Here is a 26953-nt window from a genome sequence, read left to right on the forward strand (position 1 = left end):
GTCTAGGGCCACTTTAAAAACAAACAAAACCAAAAACATCATCCAAACTGATTGATAAATCTTCACTCATTAACATACAACAAGACACACCATCTCACTGTATCCTCTTCAGCCTCTTCAACCACTTCTCCAAAAGGGTTTCCAATATTTTGAAACCTGCAAACAGATTCACCTTGTGTAATCTTTATTCTTAGAACTGCAACAGTTTTGACTGGCTCCCGTGCAGGTAGCACATAAAAAGACCTTTTGAGCATGGTCGTTACCAGAACCGCCTGACTGGCTCTCGTACCGGTGGCACGTAAAAAGCACCCACTACACTCTCAGAGTGGTTGGCGTTAGGAAGGATATCCAGCTGTTGAAACTTTGCCAGATCAGATTGAGCCTGGTGCAGCCTCTGGCTCACCAGTCCTCAGTCAAACCGTCCAACCCATGCCAGCATGGAAAGCGGATGTTAAACGATGATGATGATGATATGTATATATATATATATATATATATATATATATATATATATATATATATATATATCTCATCATCATCATCATTTAACGTCCATTGTCCATGCTGGCATGGGTTGGACTACACACACACACACACACACACATATATATGCATGTGTGTGTGAGTGTGTAGGGTGCTTGTGTCTCCTGTCTTCACATCAGACATAGATGTAAGCAAGTGCCACCATCATACAAGCTGTGCCCTTCATTCCCAATCTTCCATGAAAACATGTCTGGCCTTGGGGAGCTGCTACCTTGTTTTGAAACAGGTGAGGGTTAGTGATAGGAAGGGCATCTGACCATATTATTTCTGCCTCAGTGAAGCTGTCTGACCCATACAAGCATGATGTGGACATCAAAATGGGGATGGTAGTGGCGGGTTGGCAATGATGATAATGCTGATGAATATATAGTTGCATTGAATTCATCAATCTGGGAGGGTTTGCAAAACTGGGTTCCGCCATTTCTCATCAGACCTAAAGTGTTAAACTATAAAAAAAAAAGAAGTAATCTTTGAACATATCTTGTGATTGAATATGGTCGATGGAAACTGTACGGAAGCTGTTGTGTGTGTGTGTGTGTGTGTGTGTGTGTGTGTGTGTGTGTGTGTGTGTATGTGTGTGTGTTTGACCCCCCCACACACACACACACACCATTTTGATAACTGGTGTTGGCTTCTTTATGTCACATAACTTTGCAGCTCAGCAAAAAGAGAGCAATAGAATAAGTACTGGACTTATAAACTTTAGTACTGGGGTTGATTTTTCAAATAAATTCTTCAAAGTGGTGCCCCAGCATGGCCATAATCCAATGAAGGAACCAAGTAAAAGATTATAAGAATTGGACTCCCTTAAATAAGAGAGAAGATTACTTTAAAATAATGTTGTTTTGAGTTTGATTCCTGTTGCCTGAAACCTTCAGCACAAGCCTTCTAGTCATAGTTTGGTTTATACTGACACTGTATGAAAGCTTGTTAGATGACCGGTACCTAATGAGTTGCAGTTTCTCTTTCCTTTCAGCCAGCTCTCATGAAGTTCCTGTAAAGGTTACAGGCCTAGCTCTTCCTCCAAGGCTAAACCATGGGAGAGATGGTCGGAAGAAAGAAAACTGTAGTCATTTGTAATTCACTTGAAATGAAAGATTATTTATATTCTGGTCTGAGATGAAAGCTGCAAAATGCAAATGAATTCCTTAATGAAGGGAAGTGTATGAAAAAAAAATAGCTAAGAGTGTGGTCACGTGATCCATGTCTTTGCAGCAGACATTTGCAAAAGTAGCAGAAAAATACAACCACTACAAACAAAACCTGGTAAAGGGCAATATTAATGAGATAATTTACTGCTTAAATGAGATGTAGAGATAGCTGGCCGGATATAACTTTTTATATATATATACTGTTACCTTTGTAGGAGCGAATAAAATATCTGATTTTACTTATTGATAGTATTTTTTGTAACTAGTACTTTGAATACCGATAATATTAATCATCATCATCATTTAACGTGCATTTTCCATGCTGGCATGGGTTGCACAGTTTGACAGGTGCTGGCCAGCTGGAGTGCTGCACCAGGCTCCAATTGTCTGATCTGGCTTGGTTTCTTCAGCTGGATGCCCTTCCTAACACCAACCACTTTACAGAGTGTACTGGATGTTTTTTATGTGGCACTAAGATGGGAACTTTTTATATGGCATCAGCACAGGTGCTTAATAATAATAATAATAATAATAATAATAATGATAACAAAGGTCTCAGATTTTTGTACAAGGCGAGAAATCTTGGGGGATGGGGTAAATCAGGCTCCAATATGGTCTGGCAATGTTTCTACAGCTGGATGCCCTTCCTAATGCCAACCACTCCGAGAGTGTGGTGGGTGCCTTTTACGTACTGCCAGCACGGGAGCCAGTCAGGCAGCATTGGCATCGACCAAGTTTGGGATGGTACTTTTTACACACCACTGGCATGGGGAGCCAGTCAGGCGGCACTGGTTTTGAATTTTGACACAAGGCCAGCAGTTTTGTAGGAGGGTCCAAGTTGATTAAATTGACTCCAGTGTCCAACTGGCACTTATTTTATTGACCCTGAAAGGATGAAAGGCAAATTGACCTCGGCAGAATTTGAACTCAGAATGTAAAGATAGAAGAAATGCCACCAAGCATTTTGCCCGGCGTACTAACAGCCCTGCCAGCTTGCTGCCTTAAATAATGATGATGATGATGATGATGATGATGATGATGATGATGATGATGATGATGATGATGATGATGATGATGATGATGATGATGATGATGATGAATTGCAGCTTTGAATTAGAGTTTTTCCTCTACACAGTTTTGCTAACAAAAAAAAAAACAAAAGTAACATTAAAAAAAAAACACATTTTCTGCATTTAAATTTTTATTTACATTTTCACAAATTTCATTGCTTAGAATTTAAGAGTTTTAATGTCTGCCAATGTTGTTAGCACCGACTAAACAAACTGCAATAAATTTTGTTTCATGTTGTTTGCCTTCATACTGTGAAGTTTTTTTTTTTTCAAAGTAAGTTTATGATGTATTTGAAGATGTCTTTTAATGTTAGAAAATGTTGTATCATTCAGTTTAACACACAGATATATTTTAATTTCAAATGAGTAAAAATATGTTATTGCTTTAGTCTTCATATTTTGTCTGGCTTAGTCTGTGAAATTTTCTTATGTTATGCTTATATATATACACATATATATACATACATACATATATATATATATATATATATATATATATATATATATATATATATATATATATATATATATATATATACATACATACATACATACATATATACATATATATATATATATATATATATATATATATATATATATATATATATATATATATATATATATATATATATATATTGTGCTTGTAAGATGTTATCTTTTGTTATATATATATGTGTGTGTGTGTGTGTATGAAGTATATGTGTTTGTATGTATCTGTTTATATATATATATGTATATGTGTGTGTATACATGTGTGGTTTTTGTATATGTGTATGTATATATATATATATATATATATATATATATATATTAAGATCAATATAAACCACTCTGGGAGCATTCTGTTTTTGCTTCATGTGTTTGTATTGACATTATTTAAAACAAGTCTTGTTATATAAAACAAGTCTTTTTTTCCTTCTAGTGAATGTCAAGGGATATAATTGTGCTTATATGATGTTATCGTTTGTTCTTTTTTTTCCTCCTGTTTTCCTCCTTGTCTAGTTAACAGACATATTGTTGGTTAGCCAGTATAACTTTCTCACTAACCACTTAGCTTTCACACAGGCTTTTATTGGATTACTTTTTACAAAGTGTTTCAACAAACATAATGCATATTATTTCTCCATTTTTTCTCAAAATATTTTTTCCCTTTCTCTTATTTAATTTCCTTTTTTTTTAAATTTTTGCTCCCATCTTCTTTTGTCTTTCCACAAGACTATCCTTTACATGTTTTGCAGAATGTTTTGTTATAATTATTCCATGTTAAAGACATTACAGTCGCCACAGGAAGGCAGGGGAAGAGGTCTCTCGTTTTAACATTAGCAAGAGCCTCTCTCTTTTCCTAAATGGCTATTTAGAAGTTAATGATGGCCTTCCAAACTGCATTTTGTTCAGAGTTCTCATCTCTTTAAAAATATTTCTTGTCTTTGTTAACTACAAAGTATTTAAGTTATTCTGGATTCCTTTTTTTTTTTTTTTTTTTTAATATTCTATTAGCTCGTTACAAATTAAATTAAATGATTAACTGTCCCTATTGTTCTTTAGATTCTTCTTTATGGTTAAATGGTCTCCAGAATAAAAGTATTGTCATATTTGACAATAATTTTGCTTGGTGATATTTTGATATTTTCTTTGTTAAAGTATCAGACAGTCTTAGAAAACTGAAGGGACAGAAGACAATGGAGAGAATGGTTTGATCAGGAAACATTAACAGCATTAGATGCCCTTTTTTTTAATAAACGTCTGGCAAGTAAAACTGGGATGGGTTAATAGTCTAAGGATAAAAAAACCTTCCTTTTAGTTGAGAAAAAGAGTTAAGGGAAGTTTGTTAGTTTTTGGTGGCTAGAGGCTGGAATTTACTTTGAATTTTTTGACTCACAGTAATATAGAAAACATGTTTAGATTGTTGATGATAAAAATGTGGTCTGGTCATGTGGTGTGTGTGAATTAGTACATATACTTGTGTGGCATTACAGTATCAGCAGTGGTAGATAGGGTATGTTGTTCTTTAGTACATAGTATTGTGTGAGTTTGATAAAAGATGAAGTAGTTGTTTGTTATTGTATGGCCCTGGATCAGCCATGGTTCATGATCCCTTTGATCAGAGGTCTTCCAACTGTGGCTGCTCAATATTGTTTTTGCAGCTACTATGTATCTTCATCAATGCATCCTTCATTTTTTTCCCTTTTGTCTTTAAAGAGAAAAGTGTTTGATTTAATCCTTTAGCATTTAAACACATCTGGCTCAAATATTATTCCTGTTTTATGTTCAAACTAGCCAGATCTGGTGTCTCACACCTACCCTACAATGTCAATCTAAAAATAGACATCATCAAAATCTCAAAGCTATGAGATAATTTATGATTAAATCAGAACAATGTGAATAAATAATCATTATATTTGGTGGAGTAATCTGAAGGCTAAAGGGTTAAAGGAGATTTGGCTGCTATTTCTAACAGTTCAAGTGATAGCATTGAAACTAAGTAGTTGTGTTGTACCACACAATTACTTCAACCACAACTTGTGTTGTTTAGTACATAGTATTATGTACTTCAAATAGCACCAGACTCTTCAAATATTATCACCCTGCCTGTGCTTTTGTATGCAAGTGAGATGTAGGCTGCTACGAAGAGGACAGAACATTGATTGGCCACAACATAAAGAGCCATGGAAATATTCATGCTAAGAATATTAAGAGAGCACATTCAAAATGAGATAATTCAACTGCAGTCTGATGATGGCTTAGCTGAGTGAAACTTCAAAGTCCCTAGGTGCAAGGGTGGCTGTGTGGTAAGAAGCTTACTTCCCAACCACGTGGTTCCAGGTTCAGTCCCACTGCGTGGCACTTTGGGCAAGTGTCTTTTACTATACTATAGTCTCAGGCTGACCAAAGCCTTGTGAGTGGATTTGGTAGATGAAAACTGAAAGAAGCCTGTTGTATATATATACATATATGTATTTGTGTGTGTGTTTGTTCCCCCACCATCGCTTGACAACTGATGTTGGTGTGTTGACTTCCCTGTAACTTAGCAAAAGAGACTGATAGAATAAGTACTAGGCTTACAAAGAATAAATCCTGGGGTTGATTTGTTTGACTAAAGGCAGTGCTCCAGCATGGTCGCAGTTAAATGACTGAAACAAGTAAAAGAATAAAAGAATATATATATATATACATACATATACATATATATATATATATATATATATATATATATATACATATGAATACATACACATGTATATTTATTTATTATAAGAAATTAGCAATTATATTTTAACTTTTGAAATGCTATTTCTTCACAAGTATTTTCTGACAACTTTTTATTTATTATTTCAACAGGGTCGAAGCAGTAAATCATTATTTAAAAGGTCGAAATCAAGCAAGACTGGCTGATTGTTACTATTTATTGGAGGACTTTATTGGCCTTCAAAAAATGGTTGCTTTTTTGCCAGAAAACCATGAGTTGTTACCAGTAAGTTTTTTGCTCTAAAAACTAGCAATTCTAAAACAACAGACATGCAAATGCGCACACATGTGCATGTGCGCATGCACACATAATCATCATCATTTTCGTATCTACATTTCTATGTTTGCATGGATCAAACAGAATTTATTGAGATAGATTTTCTATGACCACATGCTCTTCTTGTTGCTAACCTTCTCATCAGTTTCCAAGCCAGACATGTTTATGCAAATTACCATATATATATATATATATATATATATATATATATATATATATATATATATATATATATTTCTATGTGTGTGCGCATTTGCATGTCTATGTTTTTGTTTACATTTATTTACAGTCTATGAAATTTGCAAGCTACAAGTGATGTTATCGTTGTTGTTTCTGTCAACAAATCCTCTGTGTGTTTCCATAGAGACATGGAATAAAAGTTCCATCAGTTGAAACAACAAGTAATGTTTAATGACAGGAAAGGCATCCATCCAGCTGTCAAAGAAAGCTTCGCTGATATATTCGTCTAACCCATGCTAGCACAAAAAATCAGACATAAAATGAACACATGAACTAGTGATATCTTTGGATATAAATACCTATTAATATGTCAAGAGCTAGACTGACAGATTCCAGTCAAATAATTGAAGAATCAGTTGGTCATATACCATTTTGAATGCTATGCTGTATTTTTGCAAGTGCATTTTACTCACAGTGTTGCTACCCATTAATTGGCACTATAAACTCCTTTGATACCAAACCACCTGAGACTGGCCCTAATTCTATGATATATATATACTTGATGCTTTAAAGTGGTCTAAATTGAAAACATCCATCTAAATTTCATGTTAATATATGTTGCAAGTACCAACTTAGTAATGACAAGGTCATTTTACTAAATTCTTTGTTATTTTCAAAATTAACTGGAACAAAAGCAGTGTATTTTAACAGAAATATGGTAACAAAAGGGTTAAGAAGTACAGTTTGCCACTGTAAGCAGTGGGAACACTGTACAATTCACAACTGTTTCATTAGCTCCCATTGTTGAGTTTAAATCCTGGCATTAGTTTAGTTTAGAGAGGAATGAGTTTGATGAGGCTGAGTTTACTGAAATCCCTTCATGACAAAATGAACTACAGGGCAAACATCCATTTTCATAAAACAGAAGATGGAATTTTACAAAAACAGAAAGAAGAAAAAGAATCAATTAGTCATTCTTTAACCCTTTAGCATTTAAACTAACCATATCCAGCCCAAATATTCTCCCAGTTTTTGTTCAAACTGGCCAGATCCGGTTTCTCTCACCAACCATGCAGTTTCATTCTAAAAATAAACAGTCACATCTTTGAAACCTTGAAGCTACAAGATAATGCATGATTAATTCAAAACAAAGGGAATAAATAAGCATACATTTGGTAGAGTAATCCTGAATGCTAAAGGGTTAAACAGAAATACCATCAGTTGCCTCCTTAGATTTTTCCTTTCTGTTTTCTTTTTTCTTTTTTCTTTTTTCTTCTTTTTTTTTTTTTTTTTTTCTTTTTTGTCTACCATATTAGCTCTTTAAGTTGTTTTTGCTTGTGAATTATTTCATTTGCAAGATGTTGAGATGTTCTGCTTACAAGAAATCTAGAAGACATATCTAATAAATCTCAGCCATACTAAGTAAATTTGATAGGGTTTTTACTGAGAAAATGTGGGTGGATGAGAGCCAAAGAACTGCAGCGGTATTTCAGGGCATGAGTGTAAAGTGACAGATGATGAGAGAGAAAAACATTTCTCAGGGTTTGTTTTGTTTTCCTTTTACTTTCTTCATTGTGTAGTTAATCAGATGTTCCATCTAGTTTCTCATACAATTAATGTGTAATGTGTTTGTCTTACTTCATATCTAACTGATGTGTAAAGTATTTTGAATAAAATCTAACATTTTATAGATAGTGTCTCTGTTTATGAGAGGTTGTGATGTCCCCTTTTTTTGCTGTTAATATTTGTTAGTAGAAAAGTAGCAAGCTGGCAGAGTCATTACCAATGCCAGGCAAAATGCTTAGCAGCATTTCGTCTATCTTCATGTTCTGAGTTCAAATTCTGCTGAGGTTGATCAAGGTTGATGTAAGTGACTTATCCCCACTCCTGCCAAACTTGCTGGCCCTGTGCCAGAATTTGAAACCCATATCTGTTAGTGCAGACATGGGCATTGCTTTGTGGCTAAGAAGTATGGCACCTTGGGTAAGTGTCTTCTACATGGCACCTTGGGTAAGTGTCTTCTATTGTAGCCCCAGGCCAACCAAAGCCTTGTGAGTTGATTTCTTAGGCAGAAACGCATAAACTCTCATGCCTTGGGAAACTTTGTAACTTCCGATAATAAAAATAATATTTTTCTATGTGTTTGTGAGCATGTGTGTGTCTGTGTGTATGTTTGTGTGTACGTTTGTGTCTGTGTGCAATTGTTTTTGTGTATGTATGTGTGTTTATGTATGTTTGTGAATGTGTTTGTGTGTGTGTGTATTTTTCAAATAGCAGTTTGACTCATCTCTACATATGACTTAAACTTTCATGGCTACACATGACATGTCCAACCAAGCTCTGCTTCGAGTATCTGATGAGTGACATGTGTCCTACATGCCTGTGAAACTTTTAGCCAAGTTACCATTTGTTTCACACCTGCTACTGTACTGAGTAATATAGTTGAGCCATCCGACCTGCTGGCTGAAAGAACTTAGCCGCTTTACTGTTGGGGGAAAATATAAAGTCTTGGTCAATTTGGTGGTGAAGAAATCAAACTGAAAAGAGGCCAGACATGGCCAGCATGTCTGATGAGTCATCTGTATTGCCCAGTGCAATGGTAGATATGAAACTAATGGTAACTTTCTGACAGGTTATATGCCATAACCAAGGATGTACTATTTGAGCAGATAGAAATATAAGAACTGTGCTTTTTTTATGATTTATGAAACAACTGACCAATAAATAGGTATATATATATATATATATATATATATATATATATATATATATATTTAAGTCTCGTTTTGGGATTTGGTTTGCAAGATTCTTTATGTGAGTTTGTGTTGAAGCATATTCTGTTGTGTCAGGGGAGAGTCATTCTCTTTTGGTGCCTTATAATTTAACACACTCACCGGTAACATTTCCACTTACTTCTTTTTTTATTTTTTATATATTTTTCTAAAATTTTCGTTGCGTCTTGCATCCTTTTCAATAGTTTTGAGTCAAAATATAAAAACAAATAAGTGGAAATTTTACAGGTGAGTGTGTTAAATTATAAGGCACCAAAAGAGAATGACTCTCCCTAGACACAACGGTATATATATATGTGTGTGTGTGTGTGTGTGTGTATACACACACACACACACACACACACACACAGAGTTTTTATTTCAACAAGTCTTTAATAATTTGTCCAATACAATGGTTCTTTCTCTCACATTTTCCAGAATATTGGTGACATGTTTATCACCGTTGGCATGTGTGAACAGGCTGTGGAGGCTTACATCAAGGTTCGTATTGGTTCCTTTTATTTTCTCCTCTTTCTTTGTGATCAATAGTTTCCATTATTGGGTGTGGTCAGTCTCCACAGCATCTAACGTTGGGTTTTGATGTGAAGATGATAGTATGAAGATGTCTGAAGAAATGCTACTTTCATTTAGATAGGCTGCAGCGTTTTTTTACCCCTTTAAAAGAAAAGAAAAGCAACAAAAATGAAAAAAATCTACATGCATTTTAGGTATTGAACCTTGCTTTGAACTTGAAACTCATGGCATGAATTAAAGCACACACACACACATGTGCACACACACACACACACACACACACACACACACATACTCCCTCTTTCTCACACACAGTTACAATATCCTCTCACTCACACAGTCTCACATTCACACACACATTCATACACACACACACATACATGCATTTTCTCGCTCACATACACACACACACACACACACACACACACACACACTCCCAGCCGGATGAAATGCTGCTAAGCATTTTGTCTGATGCACTAATGATTTTACCAGTTCCTCATTATTATCAACAATAATAATAATAATAATAATAATAATAATAATAATAATAATAATAATAATGATAATGATAATAACAATGATAATAATGATAATAATAGTAAATATCTGTATTTCTGTAAATGTGATAAATGTTGTAAACAAACAGTGTTTGCCATTTTTGCCCAGTCTGTTTTTCCTGTGTGTACATACTGTATGTACATGTAGTATAATTTCACTAATTACTTATGCTGTTTAATTAACACCCCATCCTGTGATGTAGAGGAACTCTGGGTGGCAAGCAAGATGTGACTCCACTGAGGTGGGATAGGGTAGGAGATAGAGGTCTTTCTTGAGTCATATAGATTCATAAGGCTCGTTTTCCGGTTTCCATGGTGCACATACTCCTCCCTGGATGGGATGTCAGTCTGTTGCAGAATTACTCTTTTTTGCTAGCTGAATGGACTGGAGCAATGTGGAATGAAGTGTTTTACTCAAAAACACATGTTGCTTGGTTGAGGAATTGAAATCAGATCTTATGATCATGAGTTGAACACTCTAACCCAGTGTTTCTCAGCCAGGGTTTCCTGGAACACTAAGGTTCTGCAAAAGGTTCCTAGGGGTTCCACGAGAAAGAGTGAGATAAGCTAATGCTAATTTCATGATTGTAATATAACTATACATGCACATGTTATTGGTTATTATAATATTGTAATATAGACATCTAACCTATTATGGTATCAAAAAAGTATTAATTTTTTCTTAAATCAGTTTTTGTGTATGTGTGTGTGTGTGTGTGTGTGTGTGAGTGTGTGTGTGATATTTACCATGTGAACTACTATGAAAAAATCTGAGAACAATATGATATATAATTTTTTTTTGTGTAGGGGTTCCTTGAGACATGTAATTTATTTTAAAGGTTACGCAAGGGTAAAAAGTTTGAGAAACACTTCCCTAACCACTGAACCATGTGCCACCACATCGAGGTGAGATGCAAAGAGTTTGCAGGCCAGTTCCTCTACAGAGCTTACAACATGCTGGGCATCACAGGGGCCAGTAGGCAGAAGGACATCAGATTGGGTGTGAAGGCTGCAGAGGTTGCCTCAAAGTGGCTGTGGCTCTGGAGATGTGAGCCCTGCAAGGGACAGAGCTACCAAGAGGAGTGCTAATTGAATAAATGCTGGGGCTTGATCAACCCTGGCTTGGTCACTTGTGTGGGAGCGTCTGATGTGAAATGACCTGAAATACCTAATGACCCTTGAAAGCATCACTGTTAGTTAACACTATTATGGTTATCTCTGGAGTAACATTACTCAGTAGGGCTTGACAGGGAGTCTCTCCAGGTCGACCCACTACTTACTTCTTCACATTGAGAGCTCACAGCTGTGATACTACAGACTTTTGAATGCCATAAAGTGTTGCAGGAAAAAGTTGCAAGATGGATTCTTCAAGCCGAGCCAACCAGCAGGAGACCTTGGTGTAGACCATGAATGAAATCGTTGGATTATATCCATAGTCTCAATTGGTCAAGCTTGGGAATTCAGCTGGAAAGTGTAATGAGGGTTGCTTCGGATAGGACCCTATAGAGGAAGTGCCTGAGGATTCTGGGGGTATTACCTTGAAATTTAATTCCACAGTTAAAGAGTAACCTCAACGAATTGCTTCCTTCTTTCTCTGCAGTGTAACCGAGTGAAAGCCGCCATTGACTGCTGTATTCAGCTGAATCATTGGAATATGGCTATAGATTTAGCCAGGAAATATTCTATAAAGGACATTGATTCTATGTTAACCAAATATATGAGTCACCTTCTAGAGAAAGGACGCACCATGAATGCTGTTGAGCTTTATTGCAAAGCAGGGCACTATTTAGAAGCTGCTAAACTGCTGATGAAGGTAAAAAAACTTGACTTTTTTGTGTGTTATATCCTTATATATCCCTGTTCTGTATTTGTCTTTTGTTAAATAGAGCTGAGATACATCTCCCCCTGGATAGAACACTGGAATATCACAGTTCATCATCATCATCATCATCATCATCATTTTGACATCCATATTTTCATGCATGCATGTGTCAAACAAGGTTTATTGAGGCAGGTTTTCTATGACCAGTTACCCTTCCTATTTGTGCTCACAGATTGTGATATTTTGGCTTGTTTTCAGTGTTTTTTCATTAGTGACGATCATTGTGTTTAGTGGACTTTTTCTCATCCGGCTCCCAAGCCTACAACACTTGGTCTCCCATCCATAATACAGTTGTATTAGACACAATGCATTTTTTTCACATATTTAAGAATGTATATGTTTTATATGCTGAAAAATATGGTGTGTGTGTATATATATATATATATATATATATATATATATATATATATATATATATATATTTATACAAATAATTACAGAGGCATCAAGCTGTTAGATCAGGTTATGAAAGTTACAGAGAGGGTCATAGCCCAACTAATTAGGGAGCGAATCAATTTAGATGAGATGCAGTTTGGGTTCGTGCCAGGTAAAAGCACTACTGATGCCTTATTTCTAGTGAGACAGCTGCAGGAGAAATACCTAGCTAAGGATAAACCTCTGTACCTGGCTTTCGTTGACATGGAGAAAGCCTTTGACAGGGTCCCCCGATCCCTTATCTGGTGGTCAATGAGGAAACTTGGGATAGAAGAATGGTTAGTGAGAGCTGTGCGAGCCATGTACAGAGATGCTGCCAGTAAGGTGAGGGTTGGAAATGAGTACAGCAATGAATTCCGGGTAGAGGTAGGGGTCCACCAAGGTTCCGTCCTCAGCCCCCTCTTATTTACCATAGTCCTCCAGGCAATCACAGAGGGGTTCAAGACAGGTTGCCCCTGGGAGCTCCTCTATGCTGATGACCTTGCCCTAATTGCGGAGTCACTATCAGAACTAGAGGAGAAGTTTCAGGTGTGGAAGCAAGGTCTAGAATTGAAGGGCCTTAGAGTCAACCTAGCTAAAACCAAAATCCTAATAAGTAGGAAGGTAGATAAAACACAAACCCCTTCAGGTAGATGGCCCTGCTCAGTATGTAGAAAAGGAGTAGGTAGTAACTCTATAAGATGTACCCGGTGCAAGCTATGGACACATAAGAGGTGCAGCAACATCAAAGGCAGGTTAACTAGCAAGTTAGTTTTTGTTTGTGGCAGATGTTCAGGTGCAATAAAGACTGCAAACAAACAGGAAACAACTTCTATCTCATTCCAGGGTGAAAAACTAGAGGTAGTCGATAGCTTCCGCTATCTGGGCGACCAAGTTAGTAGTGGGGGTGGGTGCGCTGAAAGTGTAGCTGCTAGAATAAGAATAGCCTGGGCAAAGTTTAGAGAGCTCTTACCCCTGCTGGCGACAAAGGGACTCTCACTCAGAGTAAAAGGCAGACTGTATGACGCATGCGTACGAACAACCATGCTACATGGCAGTGAAACATGGGCTGTAACTGCTGAGGACATACGTAAGCTCGCAAGGAATGAAGCCAGTATGCTCTGTTGGATGTGTAATGTCAATGTGAATACCCGTCAGAGTGTAAGTATCTTGAGAGAAAAGCTGAACATTAGAAGCATCAGTTGTGGCGTGCAAGAGAGACGATTGCGCTGGTATGGACATGTGGTGAGAATGGAGGAGGATAGCTGCGTGAAAAAGTGCCACACCCTAACAGTTGAGGGAACCCGTGGAAGAGGTAGGCCCAGGAAGACCTGGGCTGAGGTGGTGAGGCAAGACCTTCGTACATTGGGCCTCACCGAGGCGATGACTACTGACCGAGACCTTTGGAAATGTGCTGTGCGTGAGAAGACCCGGCAAGCCAAGTAAGATCGTTACCAGTGCCCCTGGACTGGTTCTTGTGCGGGTGGCACATGAGATGCACCATTTTGAACGTGGCCGTTGCCAGTACCGCCTGACTGGCTCCTGTAGGATTTTCGAGCGAGATCTTTGCCAGTGCCCCTGGACTGGCTTGTGCGGGTGGCACATAAAAGACACCATTTCGAGCGTGGCCGTTTTCGTGCGGGTGACACGTAAAAGCACCCACTACACTCTCTGAGTGGTTGGCGTTAGGAAGGGCATCCAGCTGTAGAAACTCTGCCAAATCAGACTGGAGCCTGGTGTTGCCATCCGGTTTCACCAGTCCTCAGTCAAATCGTCCAACCCATGCTAGCATGGAAAGCGGACGTTAAACGATGATGATGATGATGATGATATATATATATATACCGGAGTAAGCACATGAAATGTGCAACAAGGTGGAAAAAAGAGTACTCAAATACCAGAGGTAGAGTAATATGCTTTATTTAAAAGCAGCAGAAATATAACAAAAAAACCGTTACTCTGAGTTTCACGTTCCCGTTCATCGGACAGTTTTGTTAGAAATGGAGGAAGGATAATGATGCAATCGAAAGTAATATAAAATTTAAAGTTTAAAACACATGGATTCGTCTGATTGGTTGTTTCAAATAAGGGCCATGGATTGGTCGTTTCAATTAACGGTCAATGATGTGTAATTCACAGACCAAATAAATTTAAAACAGATTCACCCTATTAAAAAATATCGAAGAAAACCTTAAATAGAAAAATGGGCTCCAAATACATATTATAGATAATTAATTATATTCGAATTAACGCTTTAAAATCAAATCAATAAAATAAAGCATACGCTGCATTCAAAATAAAATAAAATAAAATAAAATACAATAGCATGTATGTATACAAGGCTATCCACAACATATATATATATATCTACATATAAATATATACATCGAAATATACAGCTGCATACGCACAGACAATCTACGTATATAGGTCTATATTTACAAGGCACAGATATATACATAAGTACAAATCTACACACATATACGTACACACGCATATAAGCCTGCGCATGGAAAACCTATGCACTGGTAATGACAATTGTATCTTAATCTATGGAGTGGAGGGGTAAAGAGTAACGTATCTATAATAACGTTAAATATGGGAAAGGGGGTGGCGGGGGGAATGTAGTTGTCATAAAAAAGGGGAAGGAGAAAGAAAGAGAATAAAGAAAGAAAGAAAGAGAAAAAAGAAAAAAAGAAATGGTAAAAAAGGAAGAAAAGAGAAGAGAGAAAGGCTGGGGATAGGAAGGAAGAAGTAGAGAGAGAAAATAAGCAAGAACATATAGTGAACGTGCATAAAAATTTAGATTGCGCATATGCGCGTATACAAAAATGTATATAGCATCATGCATATAGATACATATGCTGATATGTACGCAAATAGTTACGATCATAACCTTGTACATGCGCATGTACACATACAAGTATATGTGAGTGTGAACCTAATCGCACATATAATAATATAGATGCATGTATGTATAAATAAACACAAGCATATGCCCTTACCGTGTATACACAAAAAGAATATACGCACGAAATCATAACAGCATATGCACAAGTGCGAACCCAGGCCCCATATGCAAGCGTAGGTACATGTATATGAATATGTAAGTGCTTTAACTATACAGACATCTACATAAAAAAACCCATTAGATTTCAGTGTATATATGCAGCCAACTTCTTAAACCGCTGGTTGTATAAAGGTTAAAACCAGGCGAAAATACAAGCATAAAAGAATAAAAGAATACAAAGCGTTTTTTTAAATTTTTTTTTTTAAATAGAATAGAAGAAAGTAAAAAGTAAAAAGTAAAAAATAAATAAAAATAAAAGTAAAAACAAGGGATACACATACATACATATATACATATGTATACATATATATACATATATATATATGTGCCTGCCTGTCTACCTGTCTGTGTGAGTGTGTGTGGATATGTATATACCTCATATATATAAATATATAGTTTATATATGTGTGTCTTATCTTGCGAGTACTTGGCAACTTTGCCGGTGTTGGTGCCATGTAAAAAGCACCCAGTACACTCTGTTAAGTAATAGTAGTTAATGTTAGGAAGGACATCCAGCCCTAGAAGCCATGCCAAAGGAAACATAGAACCTGATGGAGCTCTCTGGTTCATCTACACTTGTTGAACCGTCCAACCTATGCTTGCATAGAAAAAGGATGTTAAATGATGGTGATGATGATGGTGATCTATACACACACATTATATATCTGAGTGAGAGAACTTAATTAAAACAATGTATTATTTCAACATTCTATACAACGTCTTTGTATCTTTTGGTGCAGTCAATCTATGGAGCAGATGGATAGAGTATATAATTTGGGAAGAAAAAAAATCTAGTTGGTTGAACAGGAAGACTGATGTGTTAACCGGCTGTGTAATTTTATGCACATGTCAATGATTGTGTATTTTTACCTCCTGTAACCCCCACCACCACCACCACCACACCCGCCCCACCACCTACACTCCTCTATCCCTGTGTTATGCAGCGCTCTTTTGATGCTCTTCCAAATCAGTACTCTTTAAACAGATTGTGTCCTGCAATGCAATATGGCAGTAACATCTCATTCATCATAAAGACGGGGTCACCACCTTTTTCCTAATAAAAAGTGCCCCGATTATTACTTATGACAGGTTTCAGTGCATTTTTACTAGCAGAAAGCACCCTAACCCCTTAATATTTAAATTGGCCATATCTAGCCCAGATATTCAATGTTTTATGTTGAAACAGGTTAGATCTGGTCTCTTGCACCTACTCTATAATGTCACTGTAAAAATAAACAATCACATTGTTGAAATCTGAAAGCTATGAGATAATATATGATTAATTCAAAACAATATGAATAAATAAGCATTACATTTCAGAGAGAAATCTAAACCCTAAAGGGTCAACCCTTTTGATACTAACCAACCTGCCTGAAACTGTCTGTGAATCTGTTTTAAAGTTATCTAAATTAAAATTCCTGGGTCCGCACCTGATCTTCCATGCTGGCATGGGTTGGACAGTTTGACAGGAGCTGGCGAGCTGAAGAGCTGCACCAGGCTCCAGTCTGATTTGGCATGGTTTCTACAGCTGGATGCTTTTCCTAATGCCAACCACTTTACAGAGTCTACTGGGTGCTTTTTGCATAGCACCAGCACAGGTGCTTTTTATGTGGCACTAGCATGCTTATATGTATTTTATATTTGTGAGTGAGCAAACAGACGAAAGAAAAAAAGTACTCAACACATTTGGTAGCAGTATTTGTATTAGTATTTAAATAACAGTTTCATTCAGTTCCATGCAGCATAGTTTCATAGACACACCACAGGACCCTTCCTCATCAGTCTGAGGTGAGTGATATGGCGATATGGGAAGGTGGCGAGCTGGCAGAAACGTTAGCACGCCAGGCGAAACGCTTAGCGGTATTTCGTCTGTTTTTATGTTCTTAGTTCAAATTCCACTGAGGTCGACTTTGCCTTTCATCCTTTCAGGATCAATAAATTAAGTACCAGTTACGTACTGAGGTCAATCTAATCGACTGATTCCCTCCCCCAAAATTTTGGGCCTTGTGCCTAGAGTAGAAAAGGATATGGGGATATGGAGGAAATCCAAGGGGACCGGGCTGCTATTGGTCAAGGCAGGTCACATGGTGTTGTTGGTAATATTACTGAAACATCAGATAGTGGTCTCAATATGTATTTCTTGGAAGGCGGTGAGCTGGCAGAAATGTTAGCATGCTAGGCGAAATGCTTAGCAGTATTTTGTCTGTCTTTACGTTCTGAGTTCAAATTCTGCCGAGGTTGACTTTGCCTTTCATCCCTTCGGAGTTGATAAATGAAGTACCAGTTGCGTACTGGGGTCGATCTAATCGACTGACCCCCACCCCCCACCCCCACAAAAAAAAAATTTAAGGCCTTGTGCCTAGAGTAGAAAAGAATATGCATTTCTTAAACCTCATGGTCAGACAGGATGTTGATGATACCTTGATGTCTAGATAATGAGTGTAAAATTTAAGTGACAACAGCTGCTGGTAAGGGTGTGTGTGTGTATGTATATCTACTGTATGAAAGCATGGATGTGTGTATGTGTTGCATATGTGTGTGTGTATGTGAGTGTGTGTGTGTGTGTGTGTCTGCTGTGTGTATGTGAGTGTGTGTGTGTGAGCATATGAATATTTGGTGTGCATGAATATGCTTGTGTCTGTATCTGTATGTGTATCTGCATGAATGGGTATGTATGTGTGCATATGTGTTCCGCTGGTATTAGTGTGTATATGAATACATGTATATATATATATAGATATATATATATATATATATATATATATATATATATATATCCCTTATCTGGTGGTCAATGAGGAAACTTGGGATAGAAGAATGGTTAGTGAGAGCTGTGCGAGCCATGTACAGAGATGCTGCCAGTAAGGTGAGGGTGGGAAATGAGTACAGCAATGAATTCCGGGTAGAGGTAGGGGTCCACCAAGGTTCCGTCCTCAGCCCCCTCTTATTTATCATAGTCCTCCAGGCAATCACAGAGGAGTTCAAGACAGGTTGCCTCTGGGAGCTCCTCTATGCTGATGACCTTGCCCTAATTGCGGAGTCACTATCAGAACTAGAGGAGAAGTTTCAGGTGTGGAAGCAAGGTCTAGAATTGAAGGGCCTTAGAGTCAACCTAGCTAAAACCAAAATCCTAATAAGTAGGAAGGTAGATAAAACACAAACCCCTTCAGGTAGATGGCCCTGCTCAGTATGTAGAAAAGGAGTAGGTAGTAACTCTATAAGATGTACCCGGTGCAAGCTATGGACACATAAGAGGTGCAGCAACATCAAAGGCAGGTTAACTAGCAAGTTAGTTTTTGTTTGTGGCAGATGTTCAGGTGCAATAAAGACTGTAAACAAACAGGAAACAACTTCTATCTCATTCCAGGGTGAAAAACTAGAGGTAGTCGATAGCTTCCGCTATCTGGGCGACCAAGTTAGTAGTGGGGGTGGGTGCGCTGAAAGTGTAGCTGCTAGAATAAGAATAGCCTGGGCAAAGTTTAGAGAGCTCTTACCCCTGCTGGCGACAAAGGGACTCTCACTCAGAGTAAAAGGCAGACTGTATGACGCATGTGTACGAACAGCCATGCTACATGGCAGTGAAACATGGGCTGTAACTGCTGAGGACATATGTAAGCTCGCAAGGAATGAAGCCAGTATGCTCCGTTGGATGTGTAATGTCAATGTGAATACCCGTCAGAGTGTAAGTATCTTAAGAGAAAAGCTGAACATTAGAAGCATCAGTTGTGGTGTGCAAGAGAGACGATTGCGCTGGTATGGACATGTGGTGAGAATGGATGAGGATAGCTGCGTGAAAAAGTGCCACACCCTAACAGTTGAGGGAACCCGTGGAAGAGGTAGGCCCAGGAAGACCTGGGCTGAGGTGGTGAGGCAAGACCTTCGTACATTGGGCCTCACCGAGGCGATGACTACTGACTGAGACCTTTGGAAATGTGCTGTGCGTGAGAAGACCCGGCAAGCCAAGTAAGATCGTTGCCAGTGCCCCTGGACTGGCTCTTGTGCGGGTGGCACATGAGATGCACCATTTTGAGCGTTGCCGTTGCCAGTACCGCCTGACTGGCTCCCGTAGGATTTTCGAGTGAGATCGTTGCCAGTGCCCCTGGACTGGCTTGTGCGGGTGGCACATAAAAGACACCATTTCGAGCGTGGCCGTTTTCGTGCGGGTGACACGTAAAAGCACCCACTACACTCTCTGAGTGGTTGGCGTTAGGAAGGGCATCCAGCTGTAGAAACTCTGCCAAATTAGATTGGAGCCTGGTGTTGCCATCCGGTTTCACCAGTCCTCAGTCAAATCATCCAACCTATGCTAGCATGGAAAGCGGACGTTAAACGATGATGATGGTGATGATGATGATATATATATATATATATATATATATATATATATATATATATATATATATATATATATATATATATATATATATATGTAAATATGTATCTGTATATATATATTTATATAGATAGGGTGATAAATTGAATATTAATTCAATTTAAAACCAAGTGGCCAAGCATATAAAAAAATCTGAAAATTCAGAAAAAATTGTATTACATGTGTATAAGGCATGACCACTAGGTGGACATCCAATATGCTAGAAAGAGGTCATCAGCGACCCAACCACAAAGAAAAATAATGTTCTCCAGAAAAACTTCGCAAAATGCCAGAATAGGACAAAATGAGAAATATAGAGAATAAAGAATTATCTATGGACTGCAGTTTCGAACATTAACGTTTTACTTACATAACAACATCCGTGTTCTCATCAGCATAGACGTTCTAGATTCAATATAATTTGCAGAACTATACACGAATTGTCTTCATGAAACAAGACTTGCATATAGTTCTACCGATTACATTAGGGCTATTTTTCAAAATGCCTCAGCTCCAGCGCGCAAAATTCCAGAAACAATTCTGCAGAGAATAATTCACTGCAGTATATGTTGCCGTGTCTTGGGGAAATTTGAGAACCCAGGTTCGAAATTTCCCCAAGACATGAAGGCAGGACGGTATATCAGCTGGAATGTTGTGTTAACAACAAACAAGATGAGGACAAATATCCGTCAAATGTAAATATTGTAAATAACGTAGTAATCACAGAGTTTTAAGTCAGGATTCCTGGTTGGCCACTCATGCAGACCATGACAACCCATCCATCTCCTCGGGAAGTGGGCAGTCAGCCATTCACAGACAACAAGAGATAATTACAGATTAAATTCTCATACTTCAAAAAAGATTTGAGAGAAAAATTACAATTGATAAATAATTTATAAGTATTTTAAAATGGAGAATTACTTTTCCATCACCTTGTATATGTATATCGTGGCACTCCGTCAGTTATGATGACTAGGGTTCCCGTTGATCCGATCAACGGAACAGCTTGCTCATGAAATTAACATGCAAATGACTGAGCACTCCACAAACATGTGTACCCTAACCCATTAAGTCCCACTGTCCTATAAATATGAAAGCATTAAAGAAACTATATCACATTGTCCCAGTGTTCTATTTATAGGACACAGCATATTTGCATTTCTACTTGAAGTAAAGAAGTTTTAATAATCGATTTTTTTCTCATTTTAGCCTATTTTCAATCTTCTCTGAAAATTTAAAAGTAATATTCAGAAATTTAAGTAGACTGGGACTTAATGGATTAACGTAGTTCTTGGGGAGATTCAGCAAGACACAGTGTGACAAGGCTGGCCCTTTGAAATAGAGGTACAACAGAAACAGGAAGAAAGAGTGTGAGAAAGTTGTGGTGAAAGAGTACTGCAGGGTACGCCACCATCCCCTGCTAGAGCCTTGAGGGGCTTTAGGATGTTTTCACTCAATAAACACTCACAACACCCAGTCTGGGAATCAAAACTGTGATCCCACGACCACGAGTCCTCTGCCCTAACCACTGAGCCATTGCACCTCCACACACACACACACACACACACACACACACACACACACACACACACACACACACACACATACATATATATATATGATTTTGATTATGATGATTGTAATTAGCAGGTTGTTTTGAGTACTACTGCTAATGTGTAATCCAGTACAACCTGTTACGTGGTTGGGGTGTAAGGAACTGAACTGGTAACCCCATTCCAGCATCTGTGGATGGGCTTGTGGAGATGGTTGCTGGAAACCCAGCAGGACAAAAGCAGGAGTTCTCAAAAGGGTGGATGAACCCAGCATAGAGTCAAAGACTATATATATCAGTGTGCACGTGTGTGTATATGTGTATACATACACACACACATACATACATACATACATACATACATACATACATACATATATACATGCATACATACATACGTAAAAATGTTTACCAGTCCATTATAGGTAGGATGAACAAAAGAAAGTATTCCCTCCAGTGAGAGATAAATATCATTTAATATACACAACAGCAAAAGAGTTACTAGTAGTTTCATGCCTTAAGATACATCAAATTGGCAGATTTATATAACATGCTATGTATCTCCAAGCTGTCTTTCAGGTTTACTTCTTCGCATTTTTTTGTTATCCATTTTCTTCTCGTTTTACTCATGTTTTCTCATAGACCATCATCATAATCATCACCATCATCATCATGGAAAGCGGATGTTAAATGATGCTGCTGCAGCTGATGATGATGATGATTATTATGATGCAAGTAGATAGATAGATAAATGGACAGACGGACGGACGGATGCTATTCTTTGGACAACCGCAAATGCTGGAATGGGGTTACCAGTTCAGTTCCTTACACCCCAACCACGTAACAGGTTGTACTGGATTACACATTAGCAGTTGTACTCTCTGGTACCCTTTTGTAATGCATTGTGACCACAGTCCAGTTGGGCATCAAACTCACAGATTATGACTCTTCAGGTCACACAAATCACTGATGATTTATGCCAGTGGTCCCCTGTTTCATGGCTTGCCTTCAGTACTGGTTTCTCCTTCATTAAACTTCTCCATCTATCTTCTGTGCACATTGCTTTTTGTAGAAGTTGGATGGCCGGCATCTCTTCTTTGTTAAGAATTCAATGATGGCGTGTTGCTTTTGTATGAAACCCATTATTTGCCTGCAGTAAAGAAGAAGAGTTCTTATAGAAGCAGAGTTATGCTAGCAACATGTGCAATTTGAACTACCAACATCAGTTAATAAAAAAGTTATGCCCAGCTTTGCATTACTTTCAATATTATTCTCACATGTGTTTGTGTGTTTATATACAAGCACATATTTATATATATATATATATATATATATATATATATACTACACTCTCTGAGTGGTTGGCGTTAGGAAGGGCATCCAGCTGTAGAAACTCTGCCAAATTAGACTGGAGCCTGGTGTTGCCATCCGGTTTCACCAGTCCTCAGTCAAATCGTCCAACCCATGCTAGCATGGAAAGCGGACGTTAAACGATGATGATGATGATGATGATGATGATATATAAAAGAAGGGATGGTATTAAAATACCATCACGTGTGGAAATATATATATATGTGTGTGTATATATATATATATATATATATATATATATATATATATATATTTATATACACATACATATATGTACATACATACATATATATACATACCCACATATATATATATATAAACACACACACACACATGTATGCATGCACGTGTGTGTATATTTAAACATGCAAATACACACACCATGCATACCCATTCACACATGCACACACATACACACACATACACACACATAGAAAATATACAAATGTGATATGTTGTCTATCCAGATTTTTCATTTTTCACAGGAAGCAAAAAAGATAGCGAAAGTGTCCAAGTTACTTTTGATGAAGAAAGTGTACGTTCTAATAGGTTTACTAATGGAGAAATATCACGAACAGATGAAGTTTAATGTAAAAGCCAGAAACGAGAAGGGAAAGAAAAGTAACGTAAGTATTCGGATTGTTTTTAATCATGTCCCCTTATTAAATTACATTACTTTCTACTGATAGCATATTGTTTTCAAGAATGCTCAACATTTATGTGTGTGTGTGTGTGTGTGTATTTATATGTATGTATGTATATATATATATATATATATATATATATATTTATATGTATTTATATATATATATATATATATATATATATATATATATATATATTTATATGTATTTATATATATATATATATATATATATATATATATATATTTATATGTATTTATATATATATATATATATATATATATATATATATATATATATATATATATATATATATATATATATATATATATATATTTATATGTATTTATATATATATATATGTGTGTGTGTGTGTGTGTATATGTATGTATATACATTTATATATTATGCAAACACACATACTCTGTAAATGCTAGCTTGTAAAAAGATTACCACGTGTATGTGTACATATAGAGGAGTTATATATACAATAATGTGTATGTATATATATATATATATATATATATATATATATATATATATATATATATATATATATATATATATATATATATATATATATACACACACAGATATATACCCATACACTTATATATATATATCATCTTATGTCACTGATTTTTCAATAATTTTCTGTCTCATTTGTATGTTGTTGTATTCCACATACAGTCTTTGTGTCTACCACCTCAATAATATTCCCTGTCACGGGCATAACCAGAAGAGTAGTGCTATGGAATTGAAAGTTCTTGGACTTGAAATGCACTGAAACTATAATGATTGTATGTAGTTTCCATGGCTGATGAGAGGATTTCTATGTGTGTCTGTTCTTTTGTGTTGTTTCTATATTTGATTTTCACCATATATATCTCATCATCATCATCATCATCATCATCATCATCGTTTAACGTCTGCTTTCCATGCTGGCATGGGTTGGACAGTTTGACTGAGGCCTGGCAAGCCAGTGGGCTGCACCAGGCTCCAATCTGATCTGGCAATGTTTCTACAGGGGGATGCCCTTCCAAATGCCAACAACTCTGAGAGTGTAGTGGGAGCTTTTTACATGTCACCAGCATGGGAGCCAGTCAGAGGGAACTGGCATCAACCATGTTTGGCTGGTGCTTTTTATGTGCCACTGGCATAGGAGCCAGTTAGGGGGTACTAACTTCAACTATGCTCGGAGGGTGCATTTTACATGCCACCGGCACAGAAGCCAGTCAAGTAGCACTAGCCATGGCTACGATTTCGATTTTACTTGACTCAACAGGTCTTCTCAAGCATATCATATTGCCTGCCACTTTAAGGGTACTTTTAAATGGGCCAATCATGCAACACTGGCATCAGCCATGGCTGCGATCTCACTTTACTTACTACATCTTCTCAATCACAGCATATCTCTAAAGGTGTCAGTCTCTTGTCATTGCCTTTGTGAGGCCCAATGTTCGAAGGTCATGCTTCACCACATCCCATGTTTTTCTGGGTCTACCTTTTCCACAGGTTCTTTCCATGGTTAGGGTGTGGCACTCCCTCACACAGCTGTCCTCATCCATATGTAACACATGACCATACCAGTGCAGTCATCTCTCTAGCACCCCACATTTGATGCTTCTTATGTCCAACTTTTCTCTCAGGGCACTTACACTCAAGTATGCACACTGACATTACACATCCAGCGGATCATACCAGCTTCATTTCTTTTGAGCATATGCATGTCCTCAGCAGTCATGGCCCATGTTTCACTACTGTGTAGCATGGCAATTTGCACACGTGCATCATACAGTCTATCTTTCACCCTGAGTGAGAGGCCCTTACTTGCCATCAGAAGTAGGAGCTCTCTGAACTTTGCCCAGGCTATTCTTATTCTAGCAACTATGCTCTCAGAGCATCCACCCCAACTAGGTCGCCTAGGTAGCAGAAGCCATCAACTACTTCTAGTTTTTCCCCACTGGCATGTGATGGAATCTGTTTTCTGTACATCTTTGGTGTTTATTGTCTTTGTGCATCTGCCACACACAAAGACTATCTTCCTGGTTAACCTTCCTCTGATATTGCTGCATCTCTTATGTGTCCATTAGCTTACATCAGGTACATGTTATGGAGTTTCTACCTACACCTTTTCTACAGATCAAGCAGGGCCATTTACCTGAAGAGGTTTGTGATATGTCTGCCTTCCTACTTACTAGGACTTTGGTTTTTGCTATGTTTATATATACACATACATACAAGGAATTTTCCTTAACTGATGTAAAGAAATAGGTATGTACTATGAGTGCTCAGTTTGGTTTACCACTAAAACTCTGCTTCGAACTGTAAATGGAAATGAGGGAATATCCCCATATATATGTATAGATATAGTTGAAATTTATAGGAAGACAGGTGTATGAACAATAAGCAAGTGTATTAGTTTGATGCTCGGGAAAATGAAAAAGTCTTTTACACTTCATGCCTACGCCTACACTCTTCAACAGAAGGAAATAAGAGAAAATAACCAGAGAGAGAATGAAAAGAATTGTAGCTTTCAGCGGCCCATATATATATATATAGAGAGAGAGAGAGAGAGAGAGAGAGATAATGTTGACAAAGACTGTGTGGTGTTCAGTTAAAATAATTAAAAATACACATTAAGTACAGGACATCACCAACCAGAAAGTGAAAAATATGTAAAAACATGAAAGATAAGTACAGGACAAAATACCACAGGAAGTCTAACTCCTCGTCAGTTGTCGACTGTTTATTACGACCTGTTTTGAGCTTTCAACAAGACAGGAAAACTTCATAAGAAAGCAGCATTCAGAAATTTGAAAAATATAAAATTTATGGAGAGTTAGGGCTTTGAATGAACAAACGACACCAGAGTGGATGTACAGAATAAACAATGGATGATGATAGACATTAAGGGCCGCTAGGCAAAGACGAATTGTAATGGGTAATGCCTGGGAGAAATTTTGAAAGGATATAGAATAAATAGAAGAGAGAAAATAGTAGAAGAGAAAAAAATAGTCGGAGAGAAAAAAAATATATATATATATATAATATATCTGTAAATACACATATATGCATACACACATATGTTGTGAAAATCAAATTAAAATGGTAGGAACAATGGAAAAGAACAAATATTGTGTGTGTGTGTGTGTTTATATATAAATATATATATGCATATATGTGTGTGTATATATATATATATGTATGTATGTATGTATGTATATATATATGTATGTATGTATATATATATATATATATATATATATATATATATATATATGTGTGTGTGTGTGTGTGTGTGTATGTATGTATG

The 26953-nt window shown here is 37.1% G+C and overlaps 1 protein-coding gene across 1 annotated transcript in view; it reads left to right on the plus strand.

Annotated features, from left to right (window-relative positions):
* The window catches only part of LOC106879895 (WD repeat-containing protein 35), a 130565-nt gene that overhangs the window by 88483 nt on the left and 15129 nt on the right, over positions 1–26953 (plus strand). Inside the window, exons 24-27 of the mRNA XM_089358408.1 lie at positions 6107–6239; positions 9680–9742; positions 11933–12145; positions 23479–23619. Of these exons, the coding sequence (XP_089214534.1) occupies positions 6107–6239; positions 9680–9742; positions 11933–12145; positions 23479–23619 (550 nt within the window). The remainder of the gene's footprint in view (positions 1–6106; positions 6240–9679; positions 9743–11932; positions 12146–23478; positions 23620–26953) is intronic.

The sequence above is a fragment of the Octopus bimaculoides genome, chromosome 10 (genome assembly GCF_046866305.1).
Source record: "Octopus bimaculoides isolate indiv1 chromosome 10, ASM4686630v1, whole genome shotgun sequence".
Classification (NCBI taxonomy): Eukaryota; Metazoa; Mollusca; class Cephalopoda; order Octopoda; family Octopodidae; genus Octopus; species Octopus bimaculoides.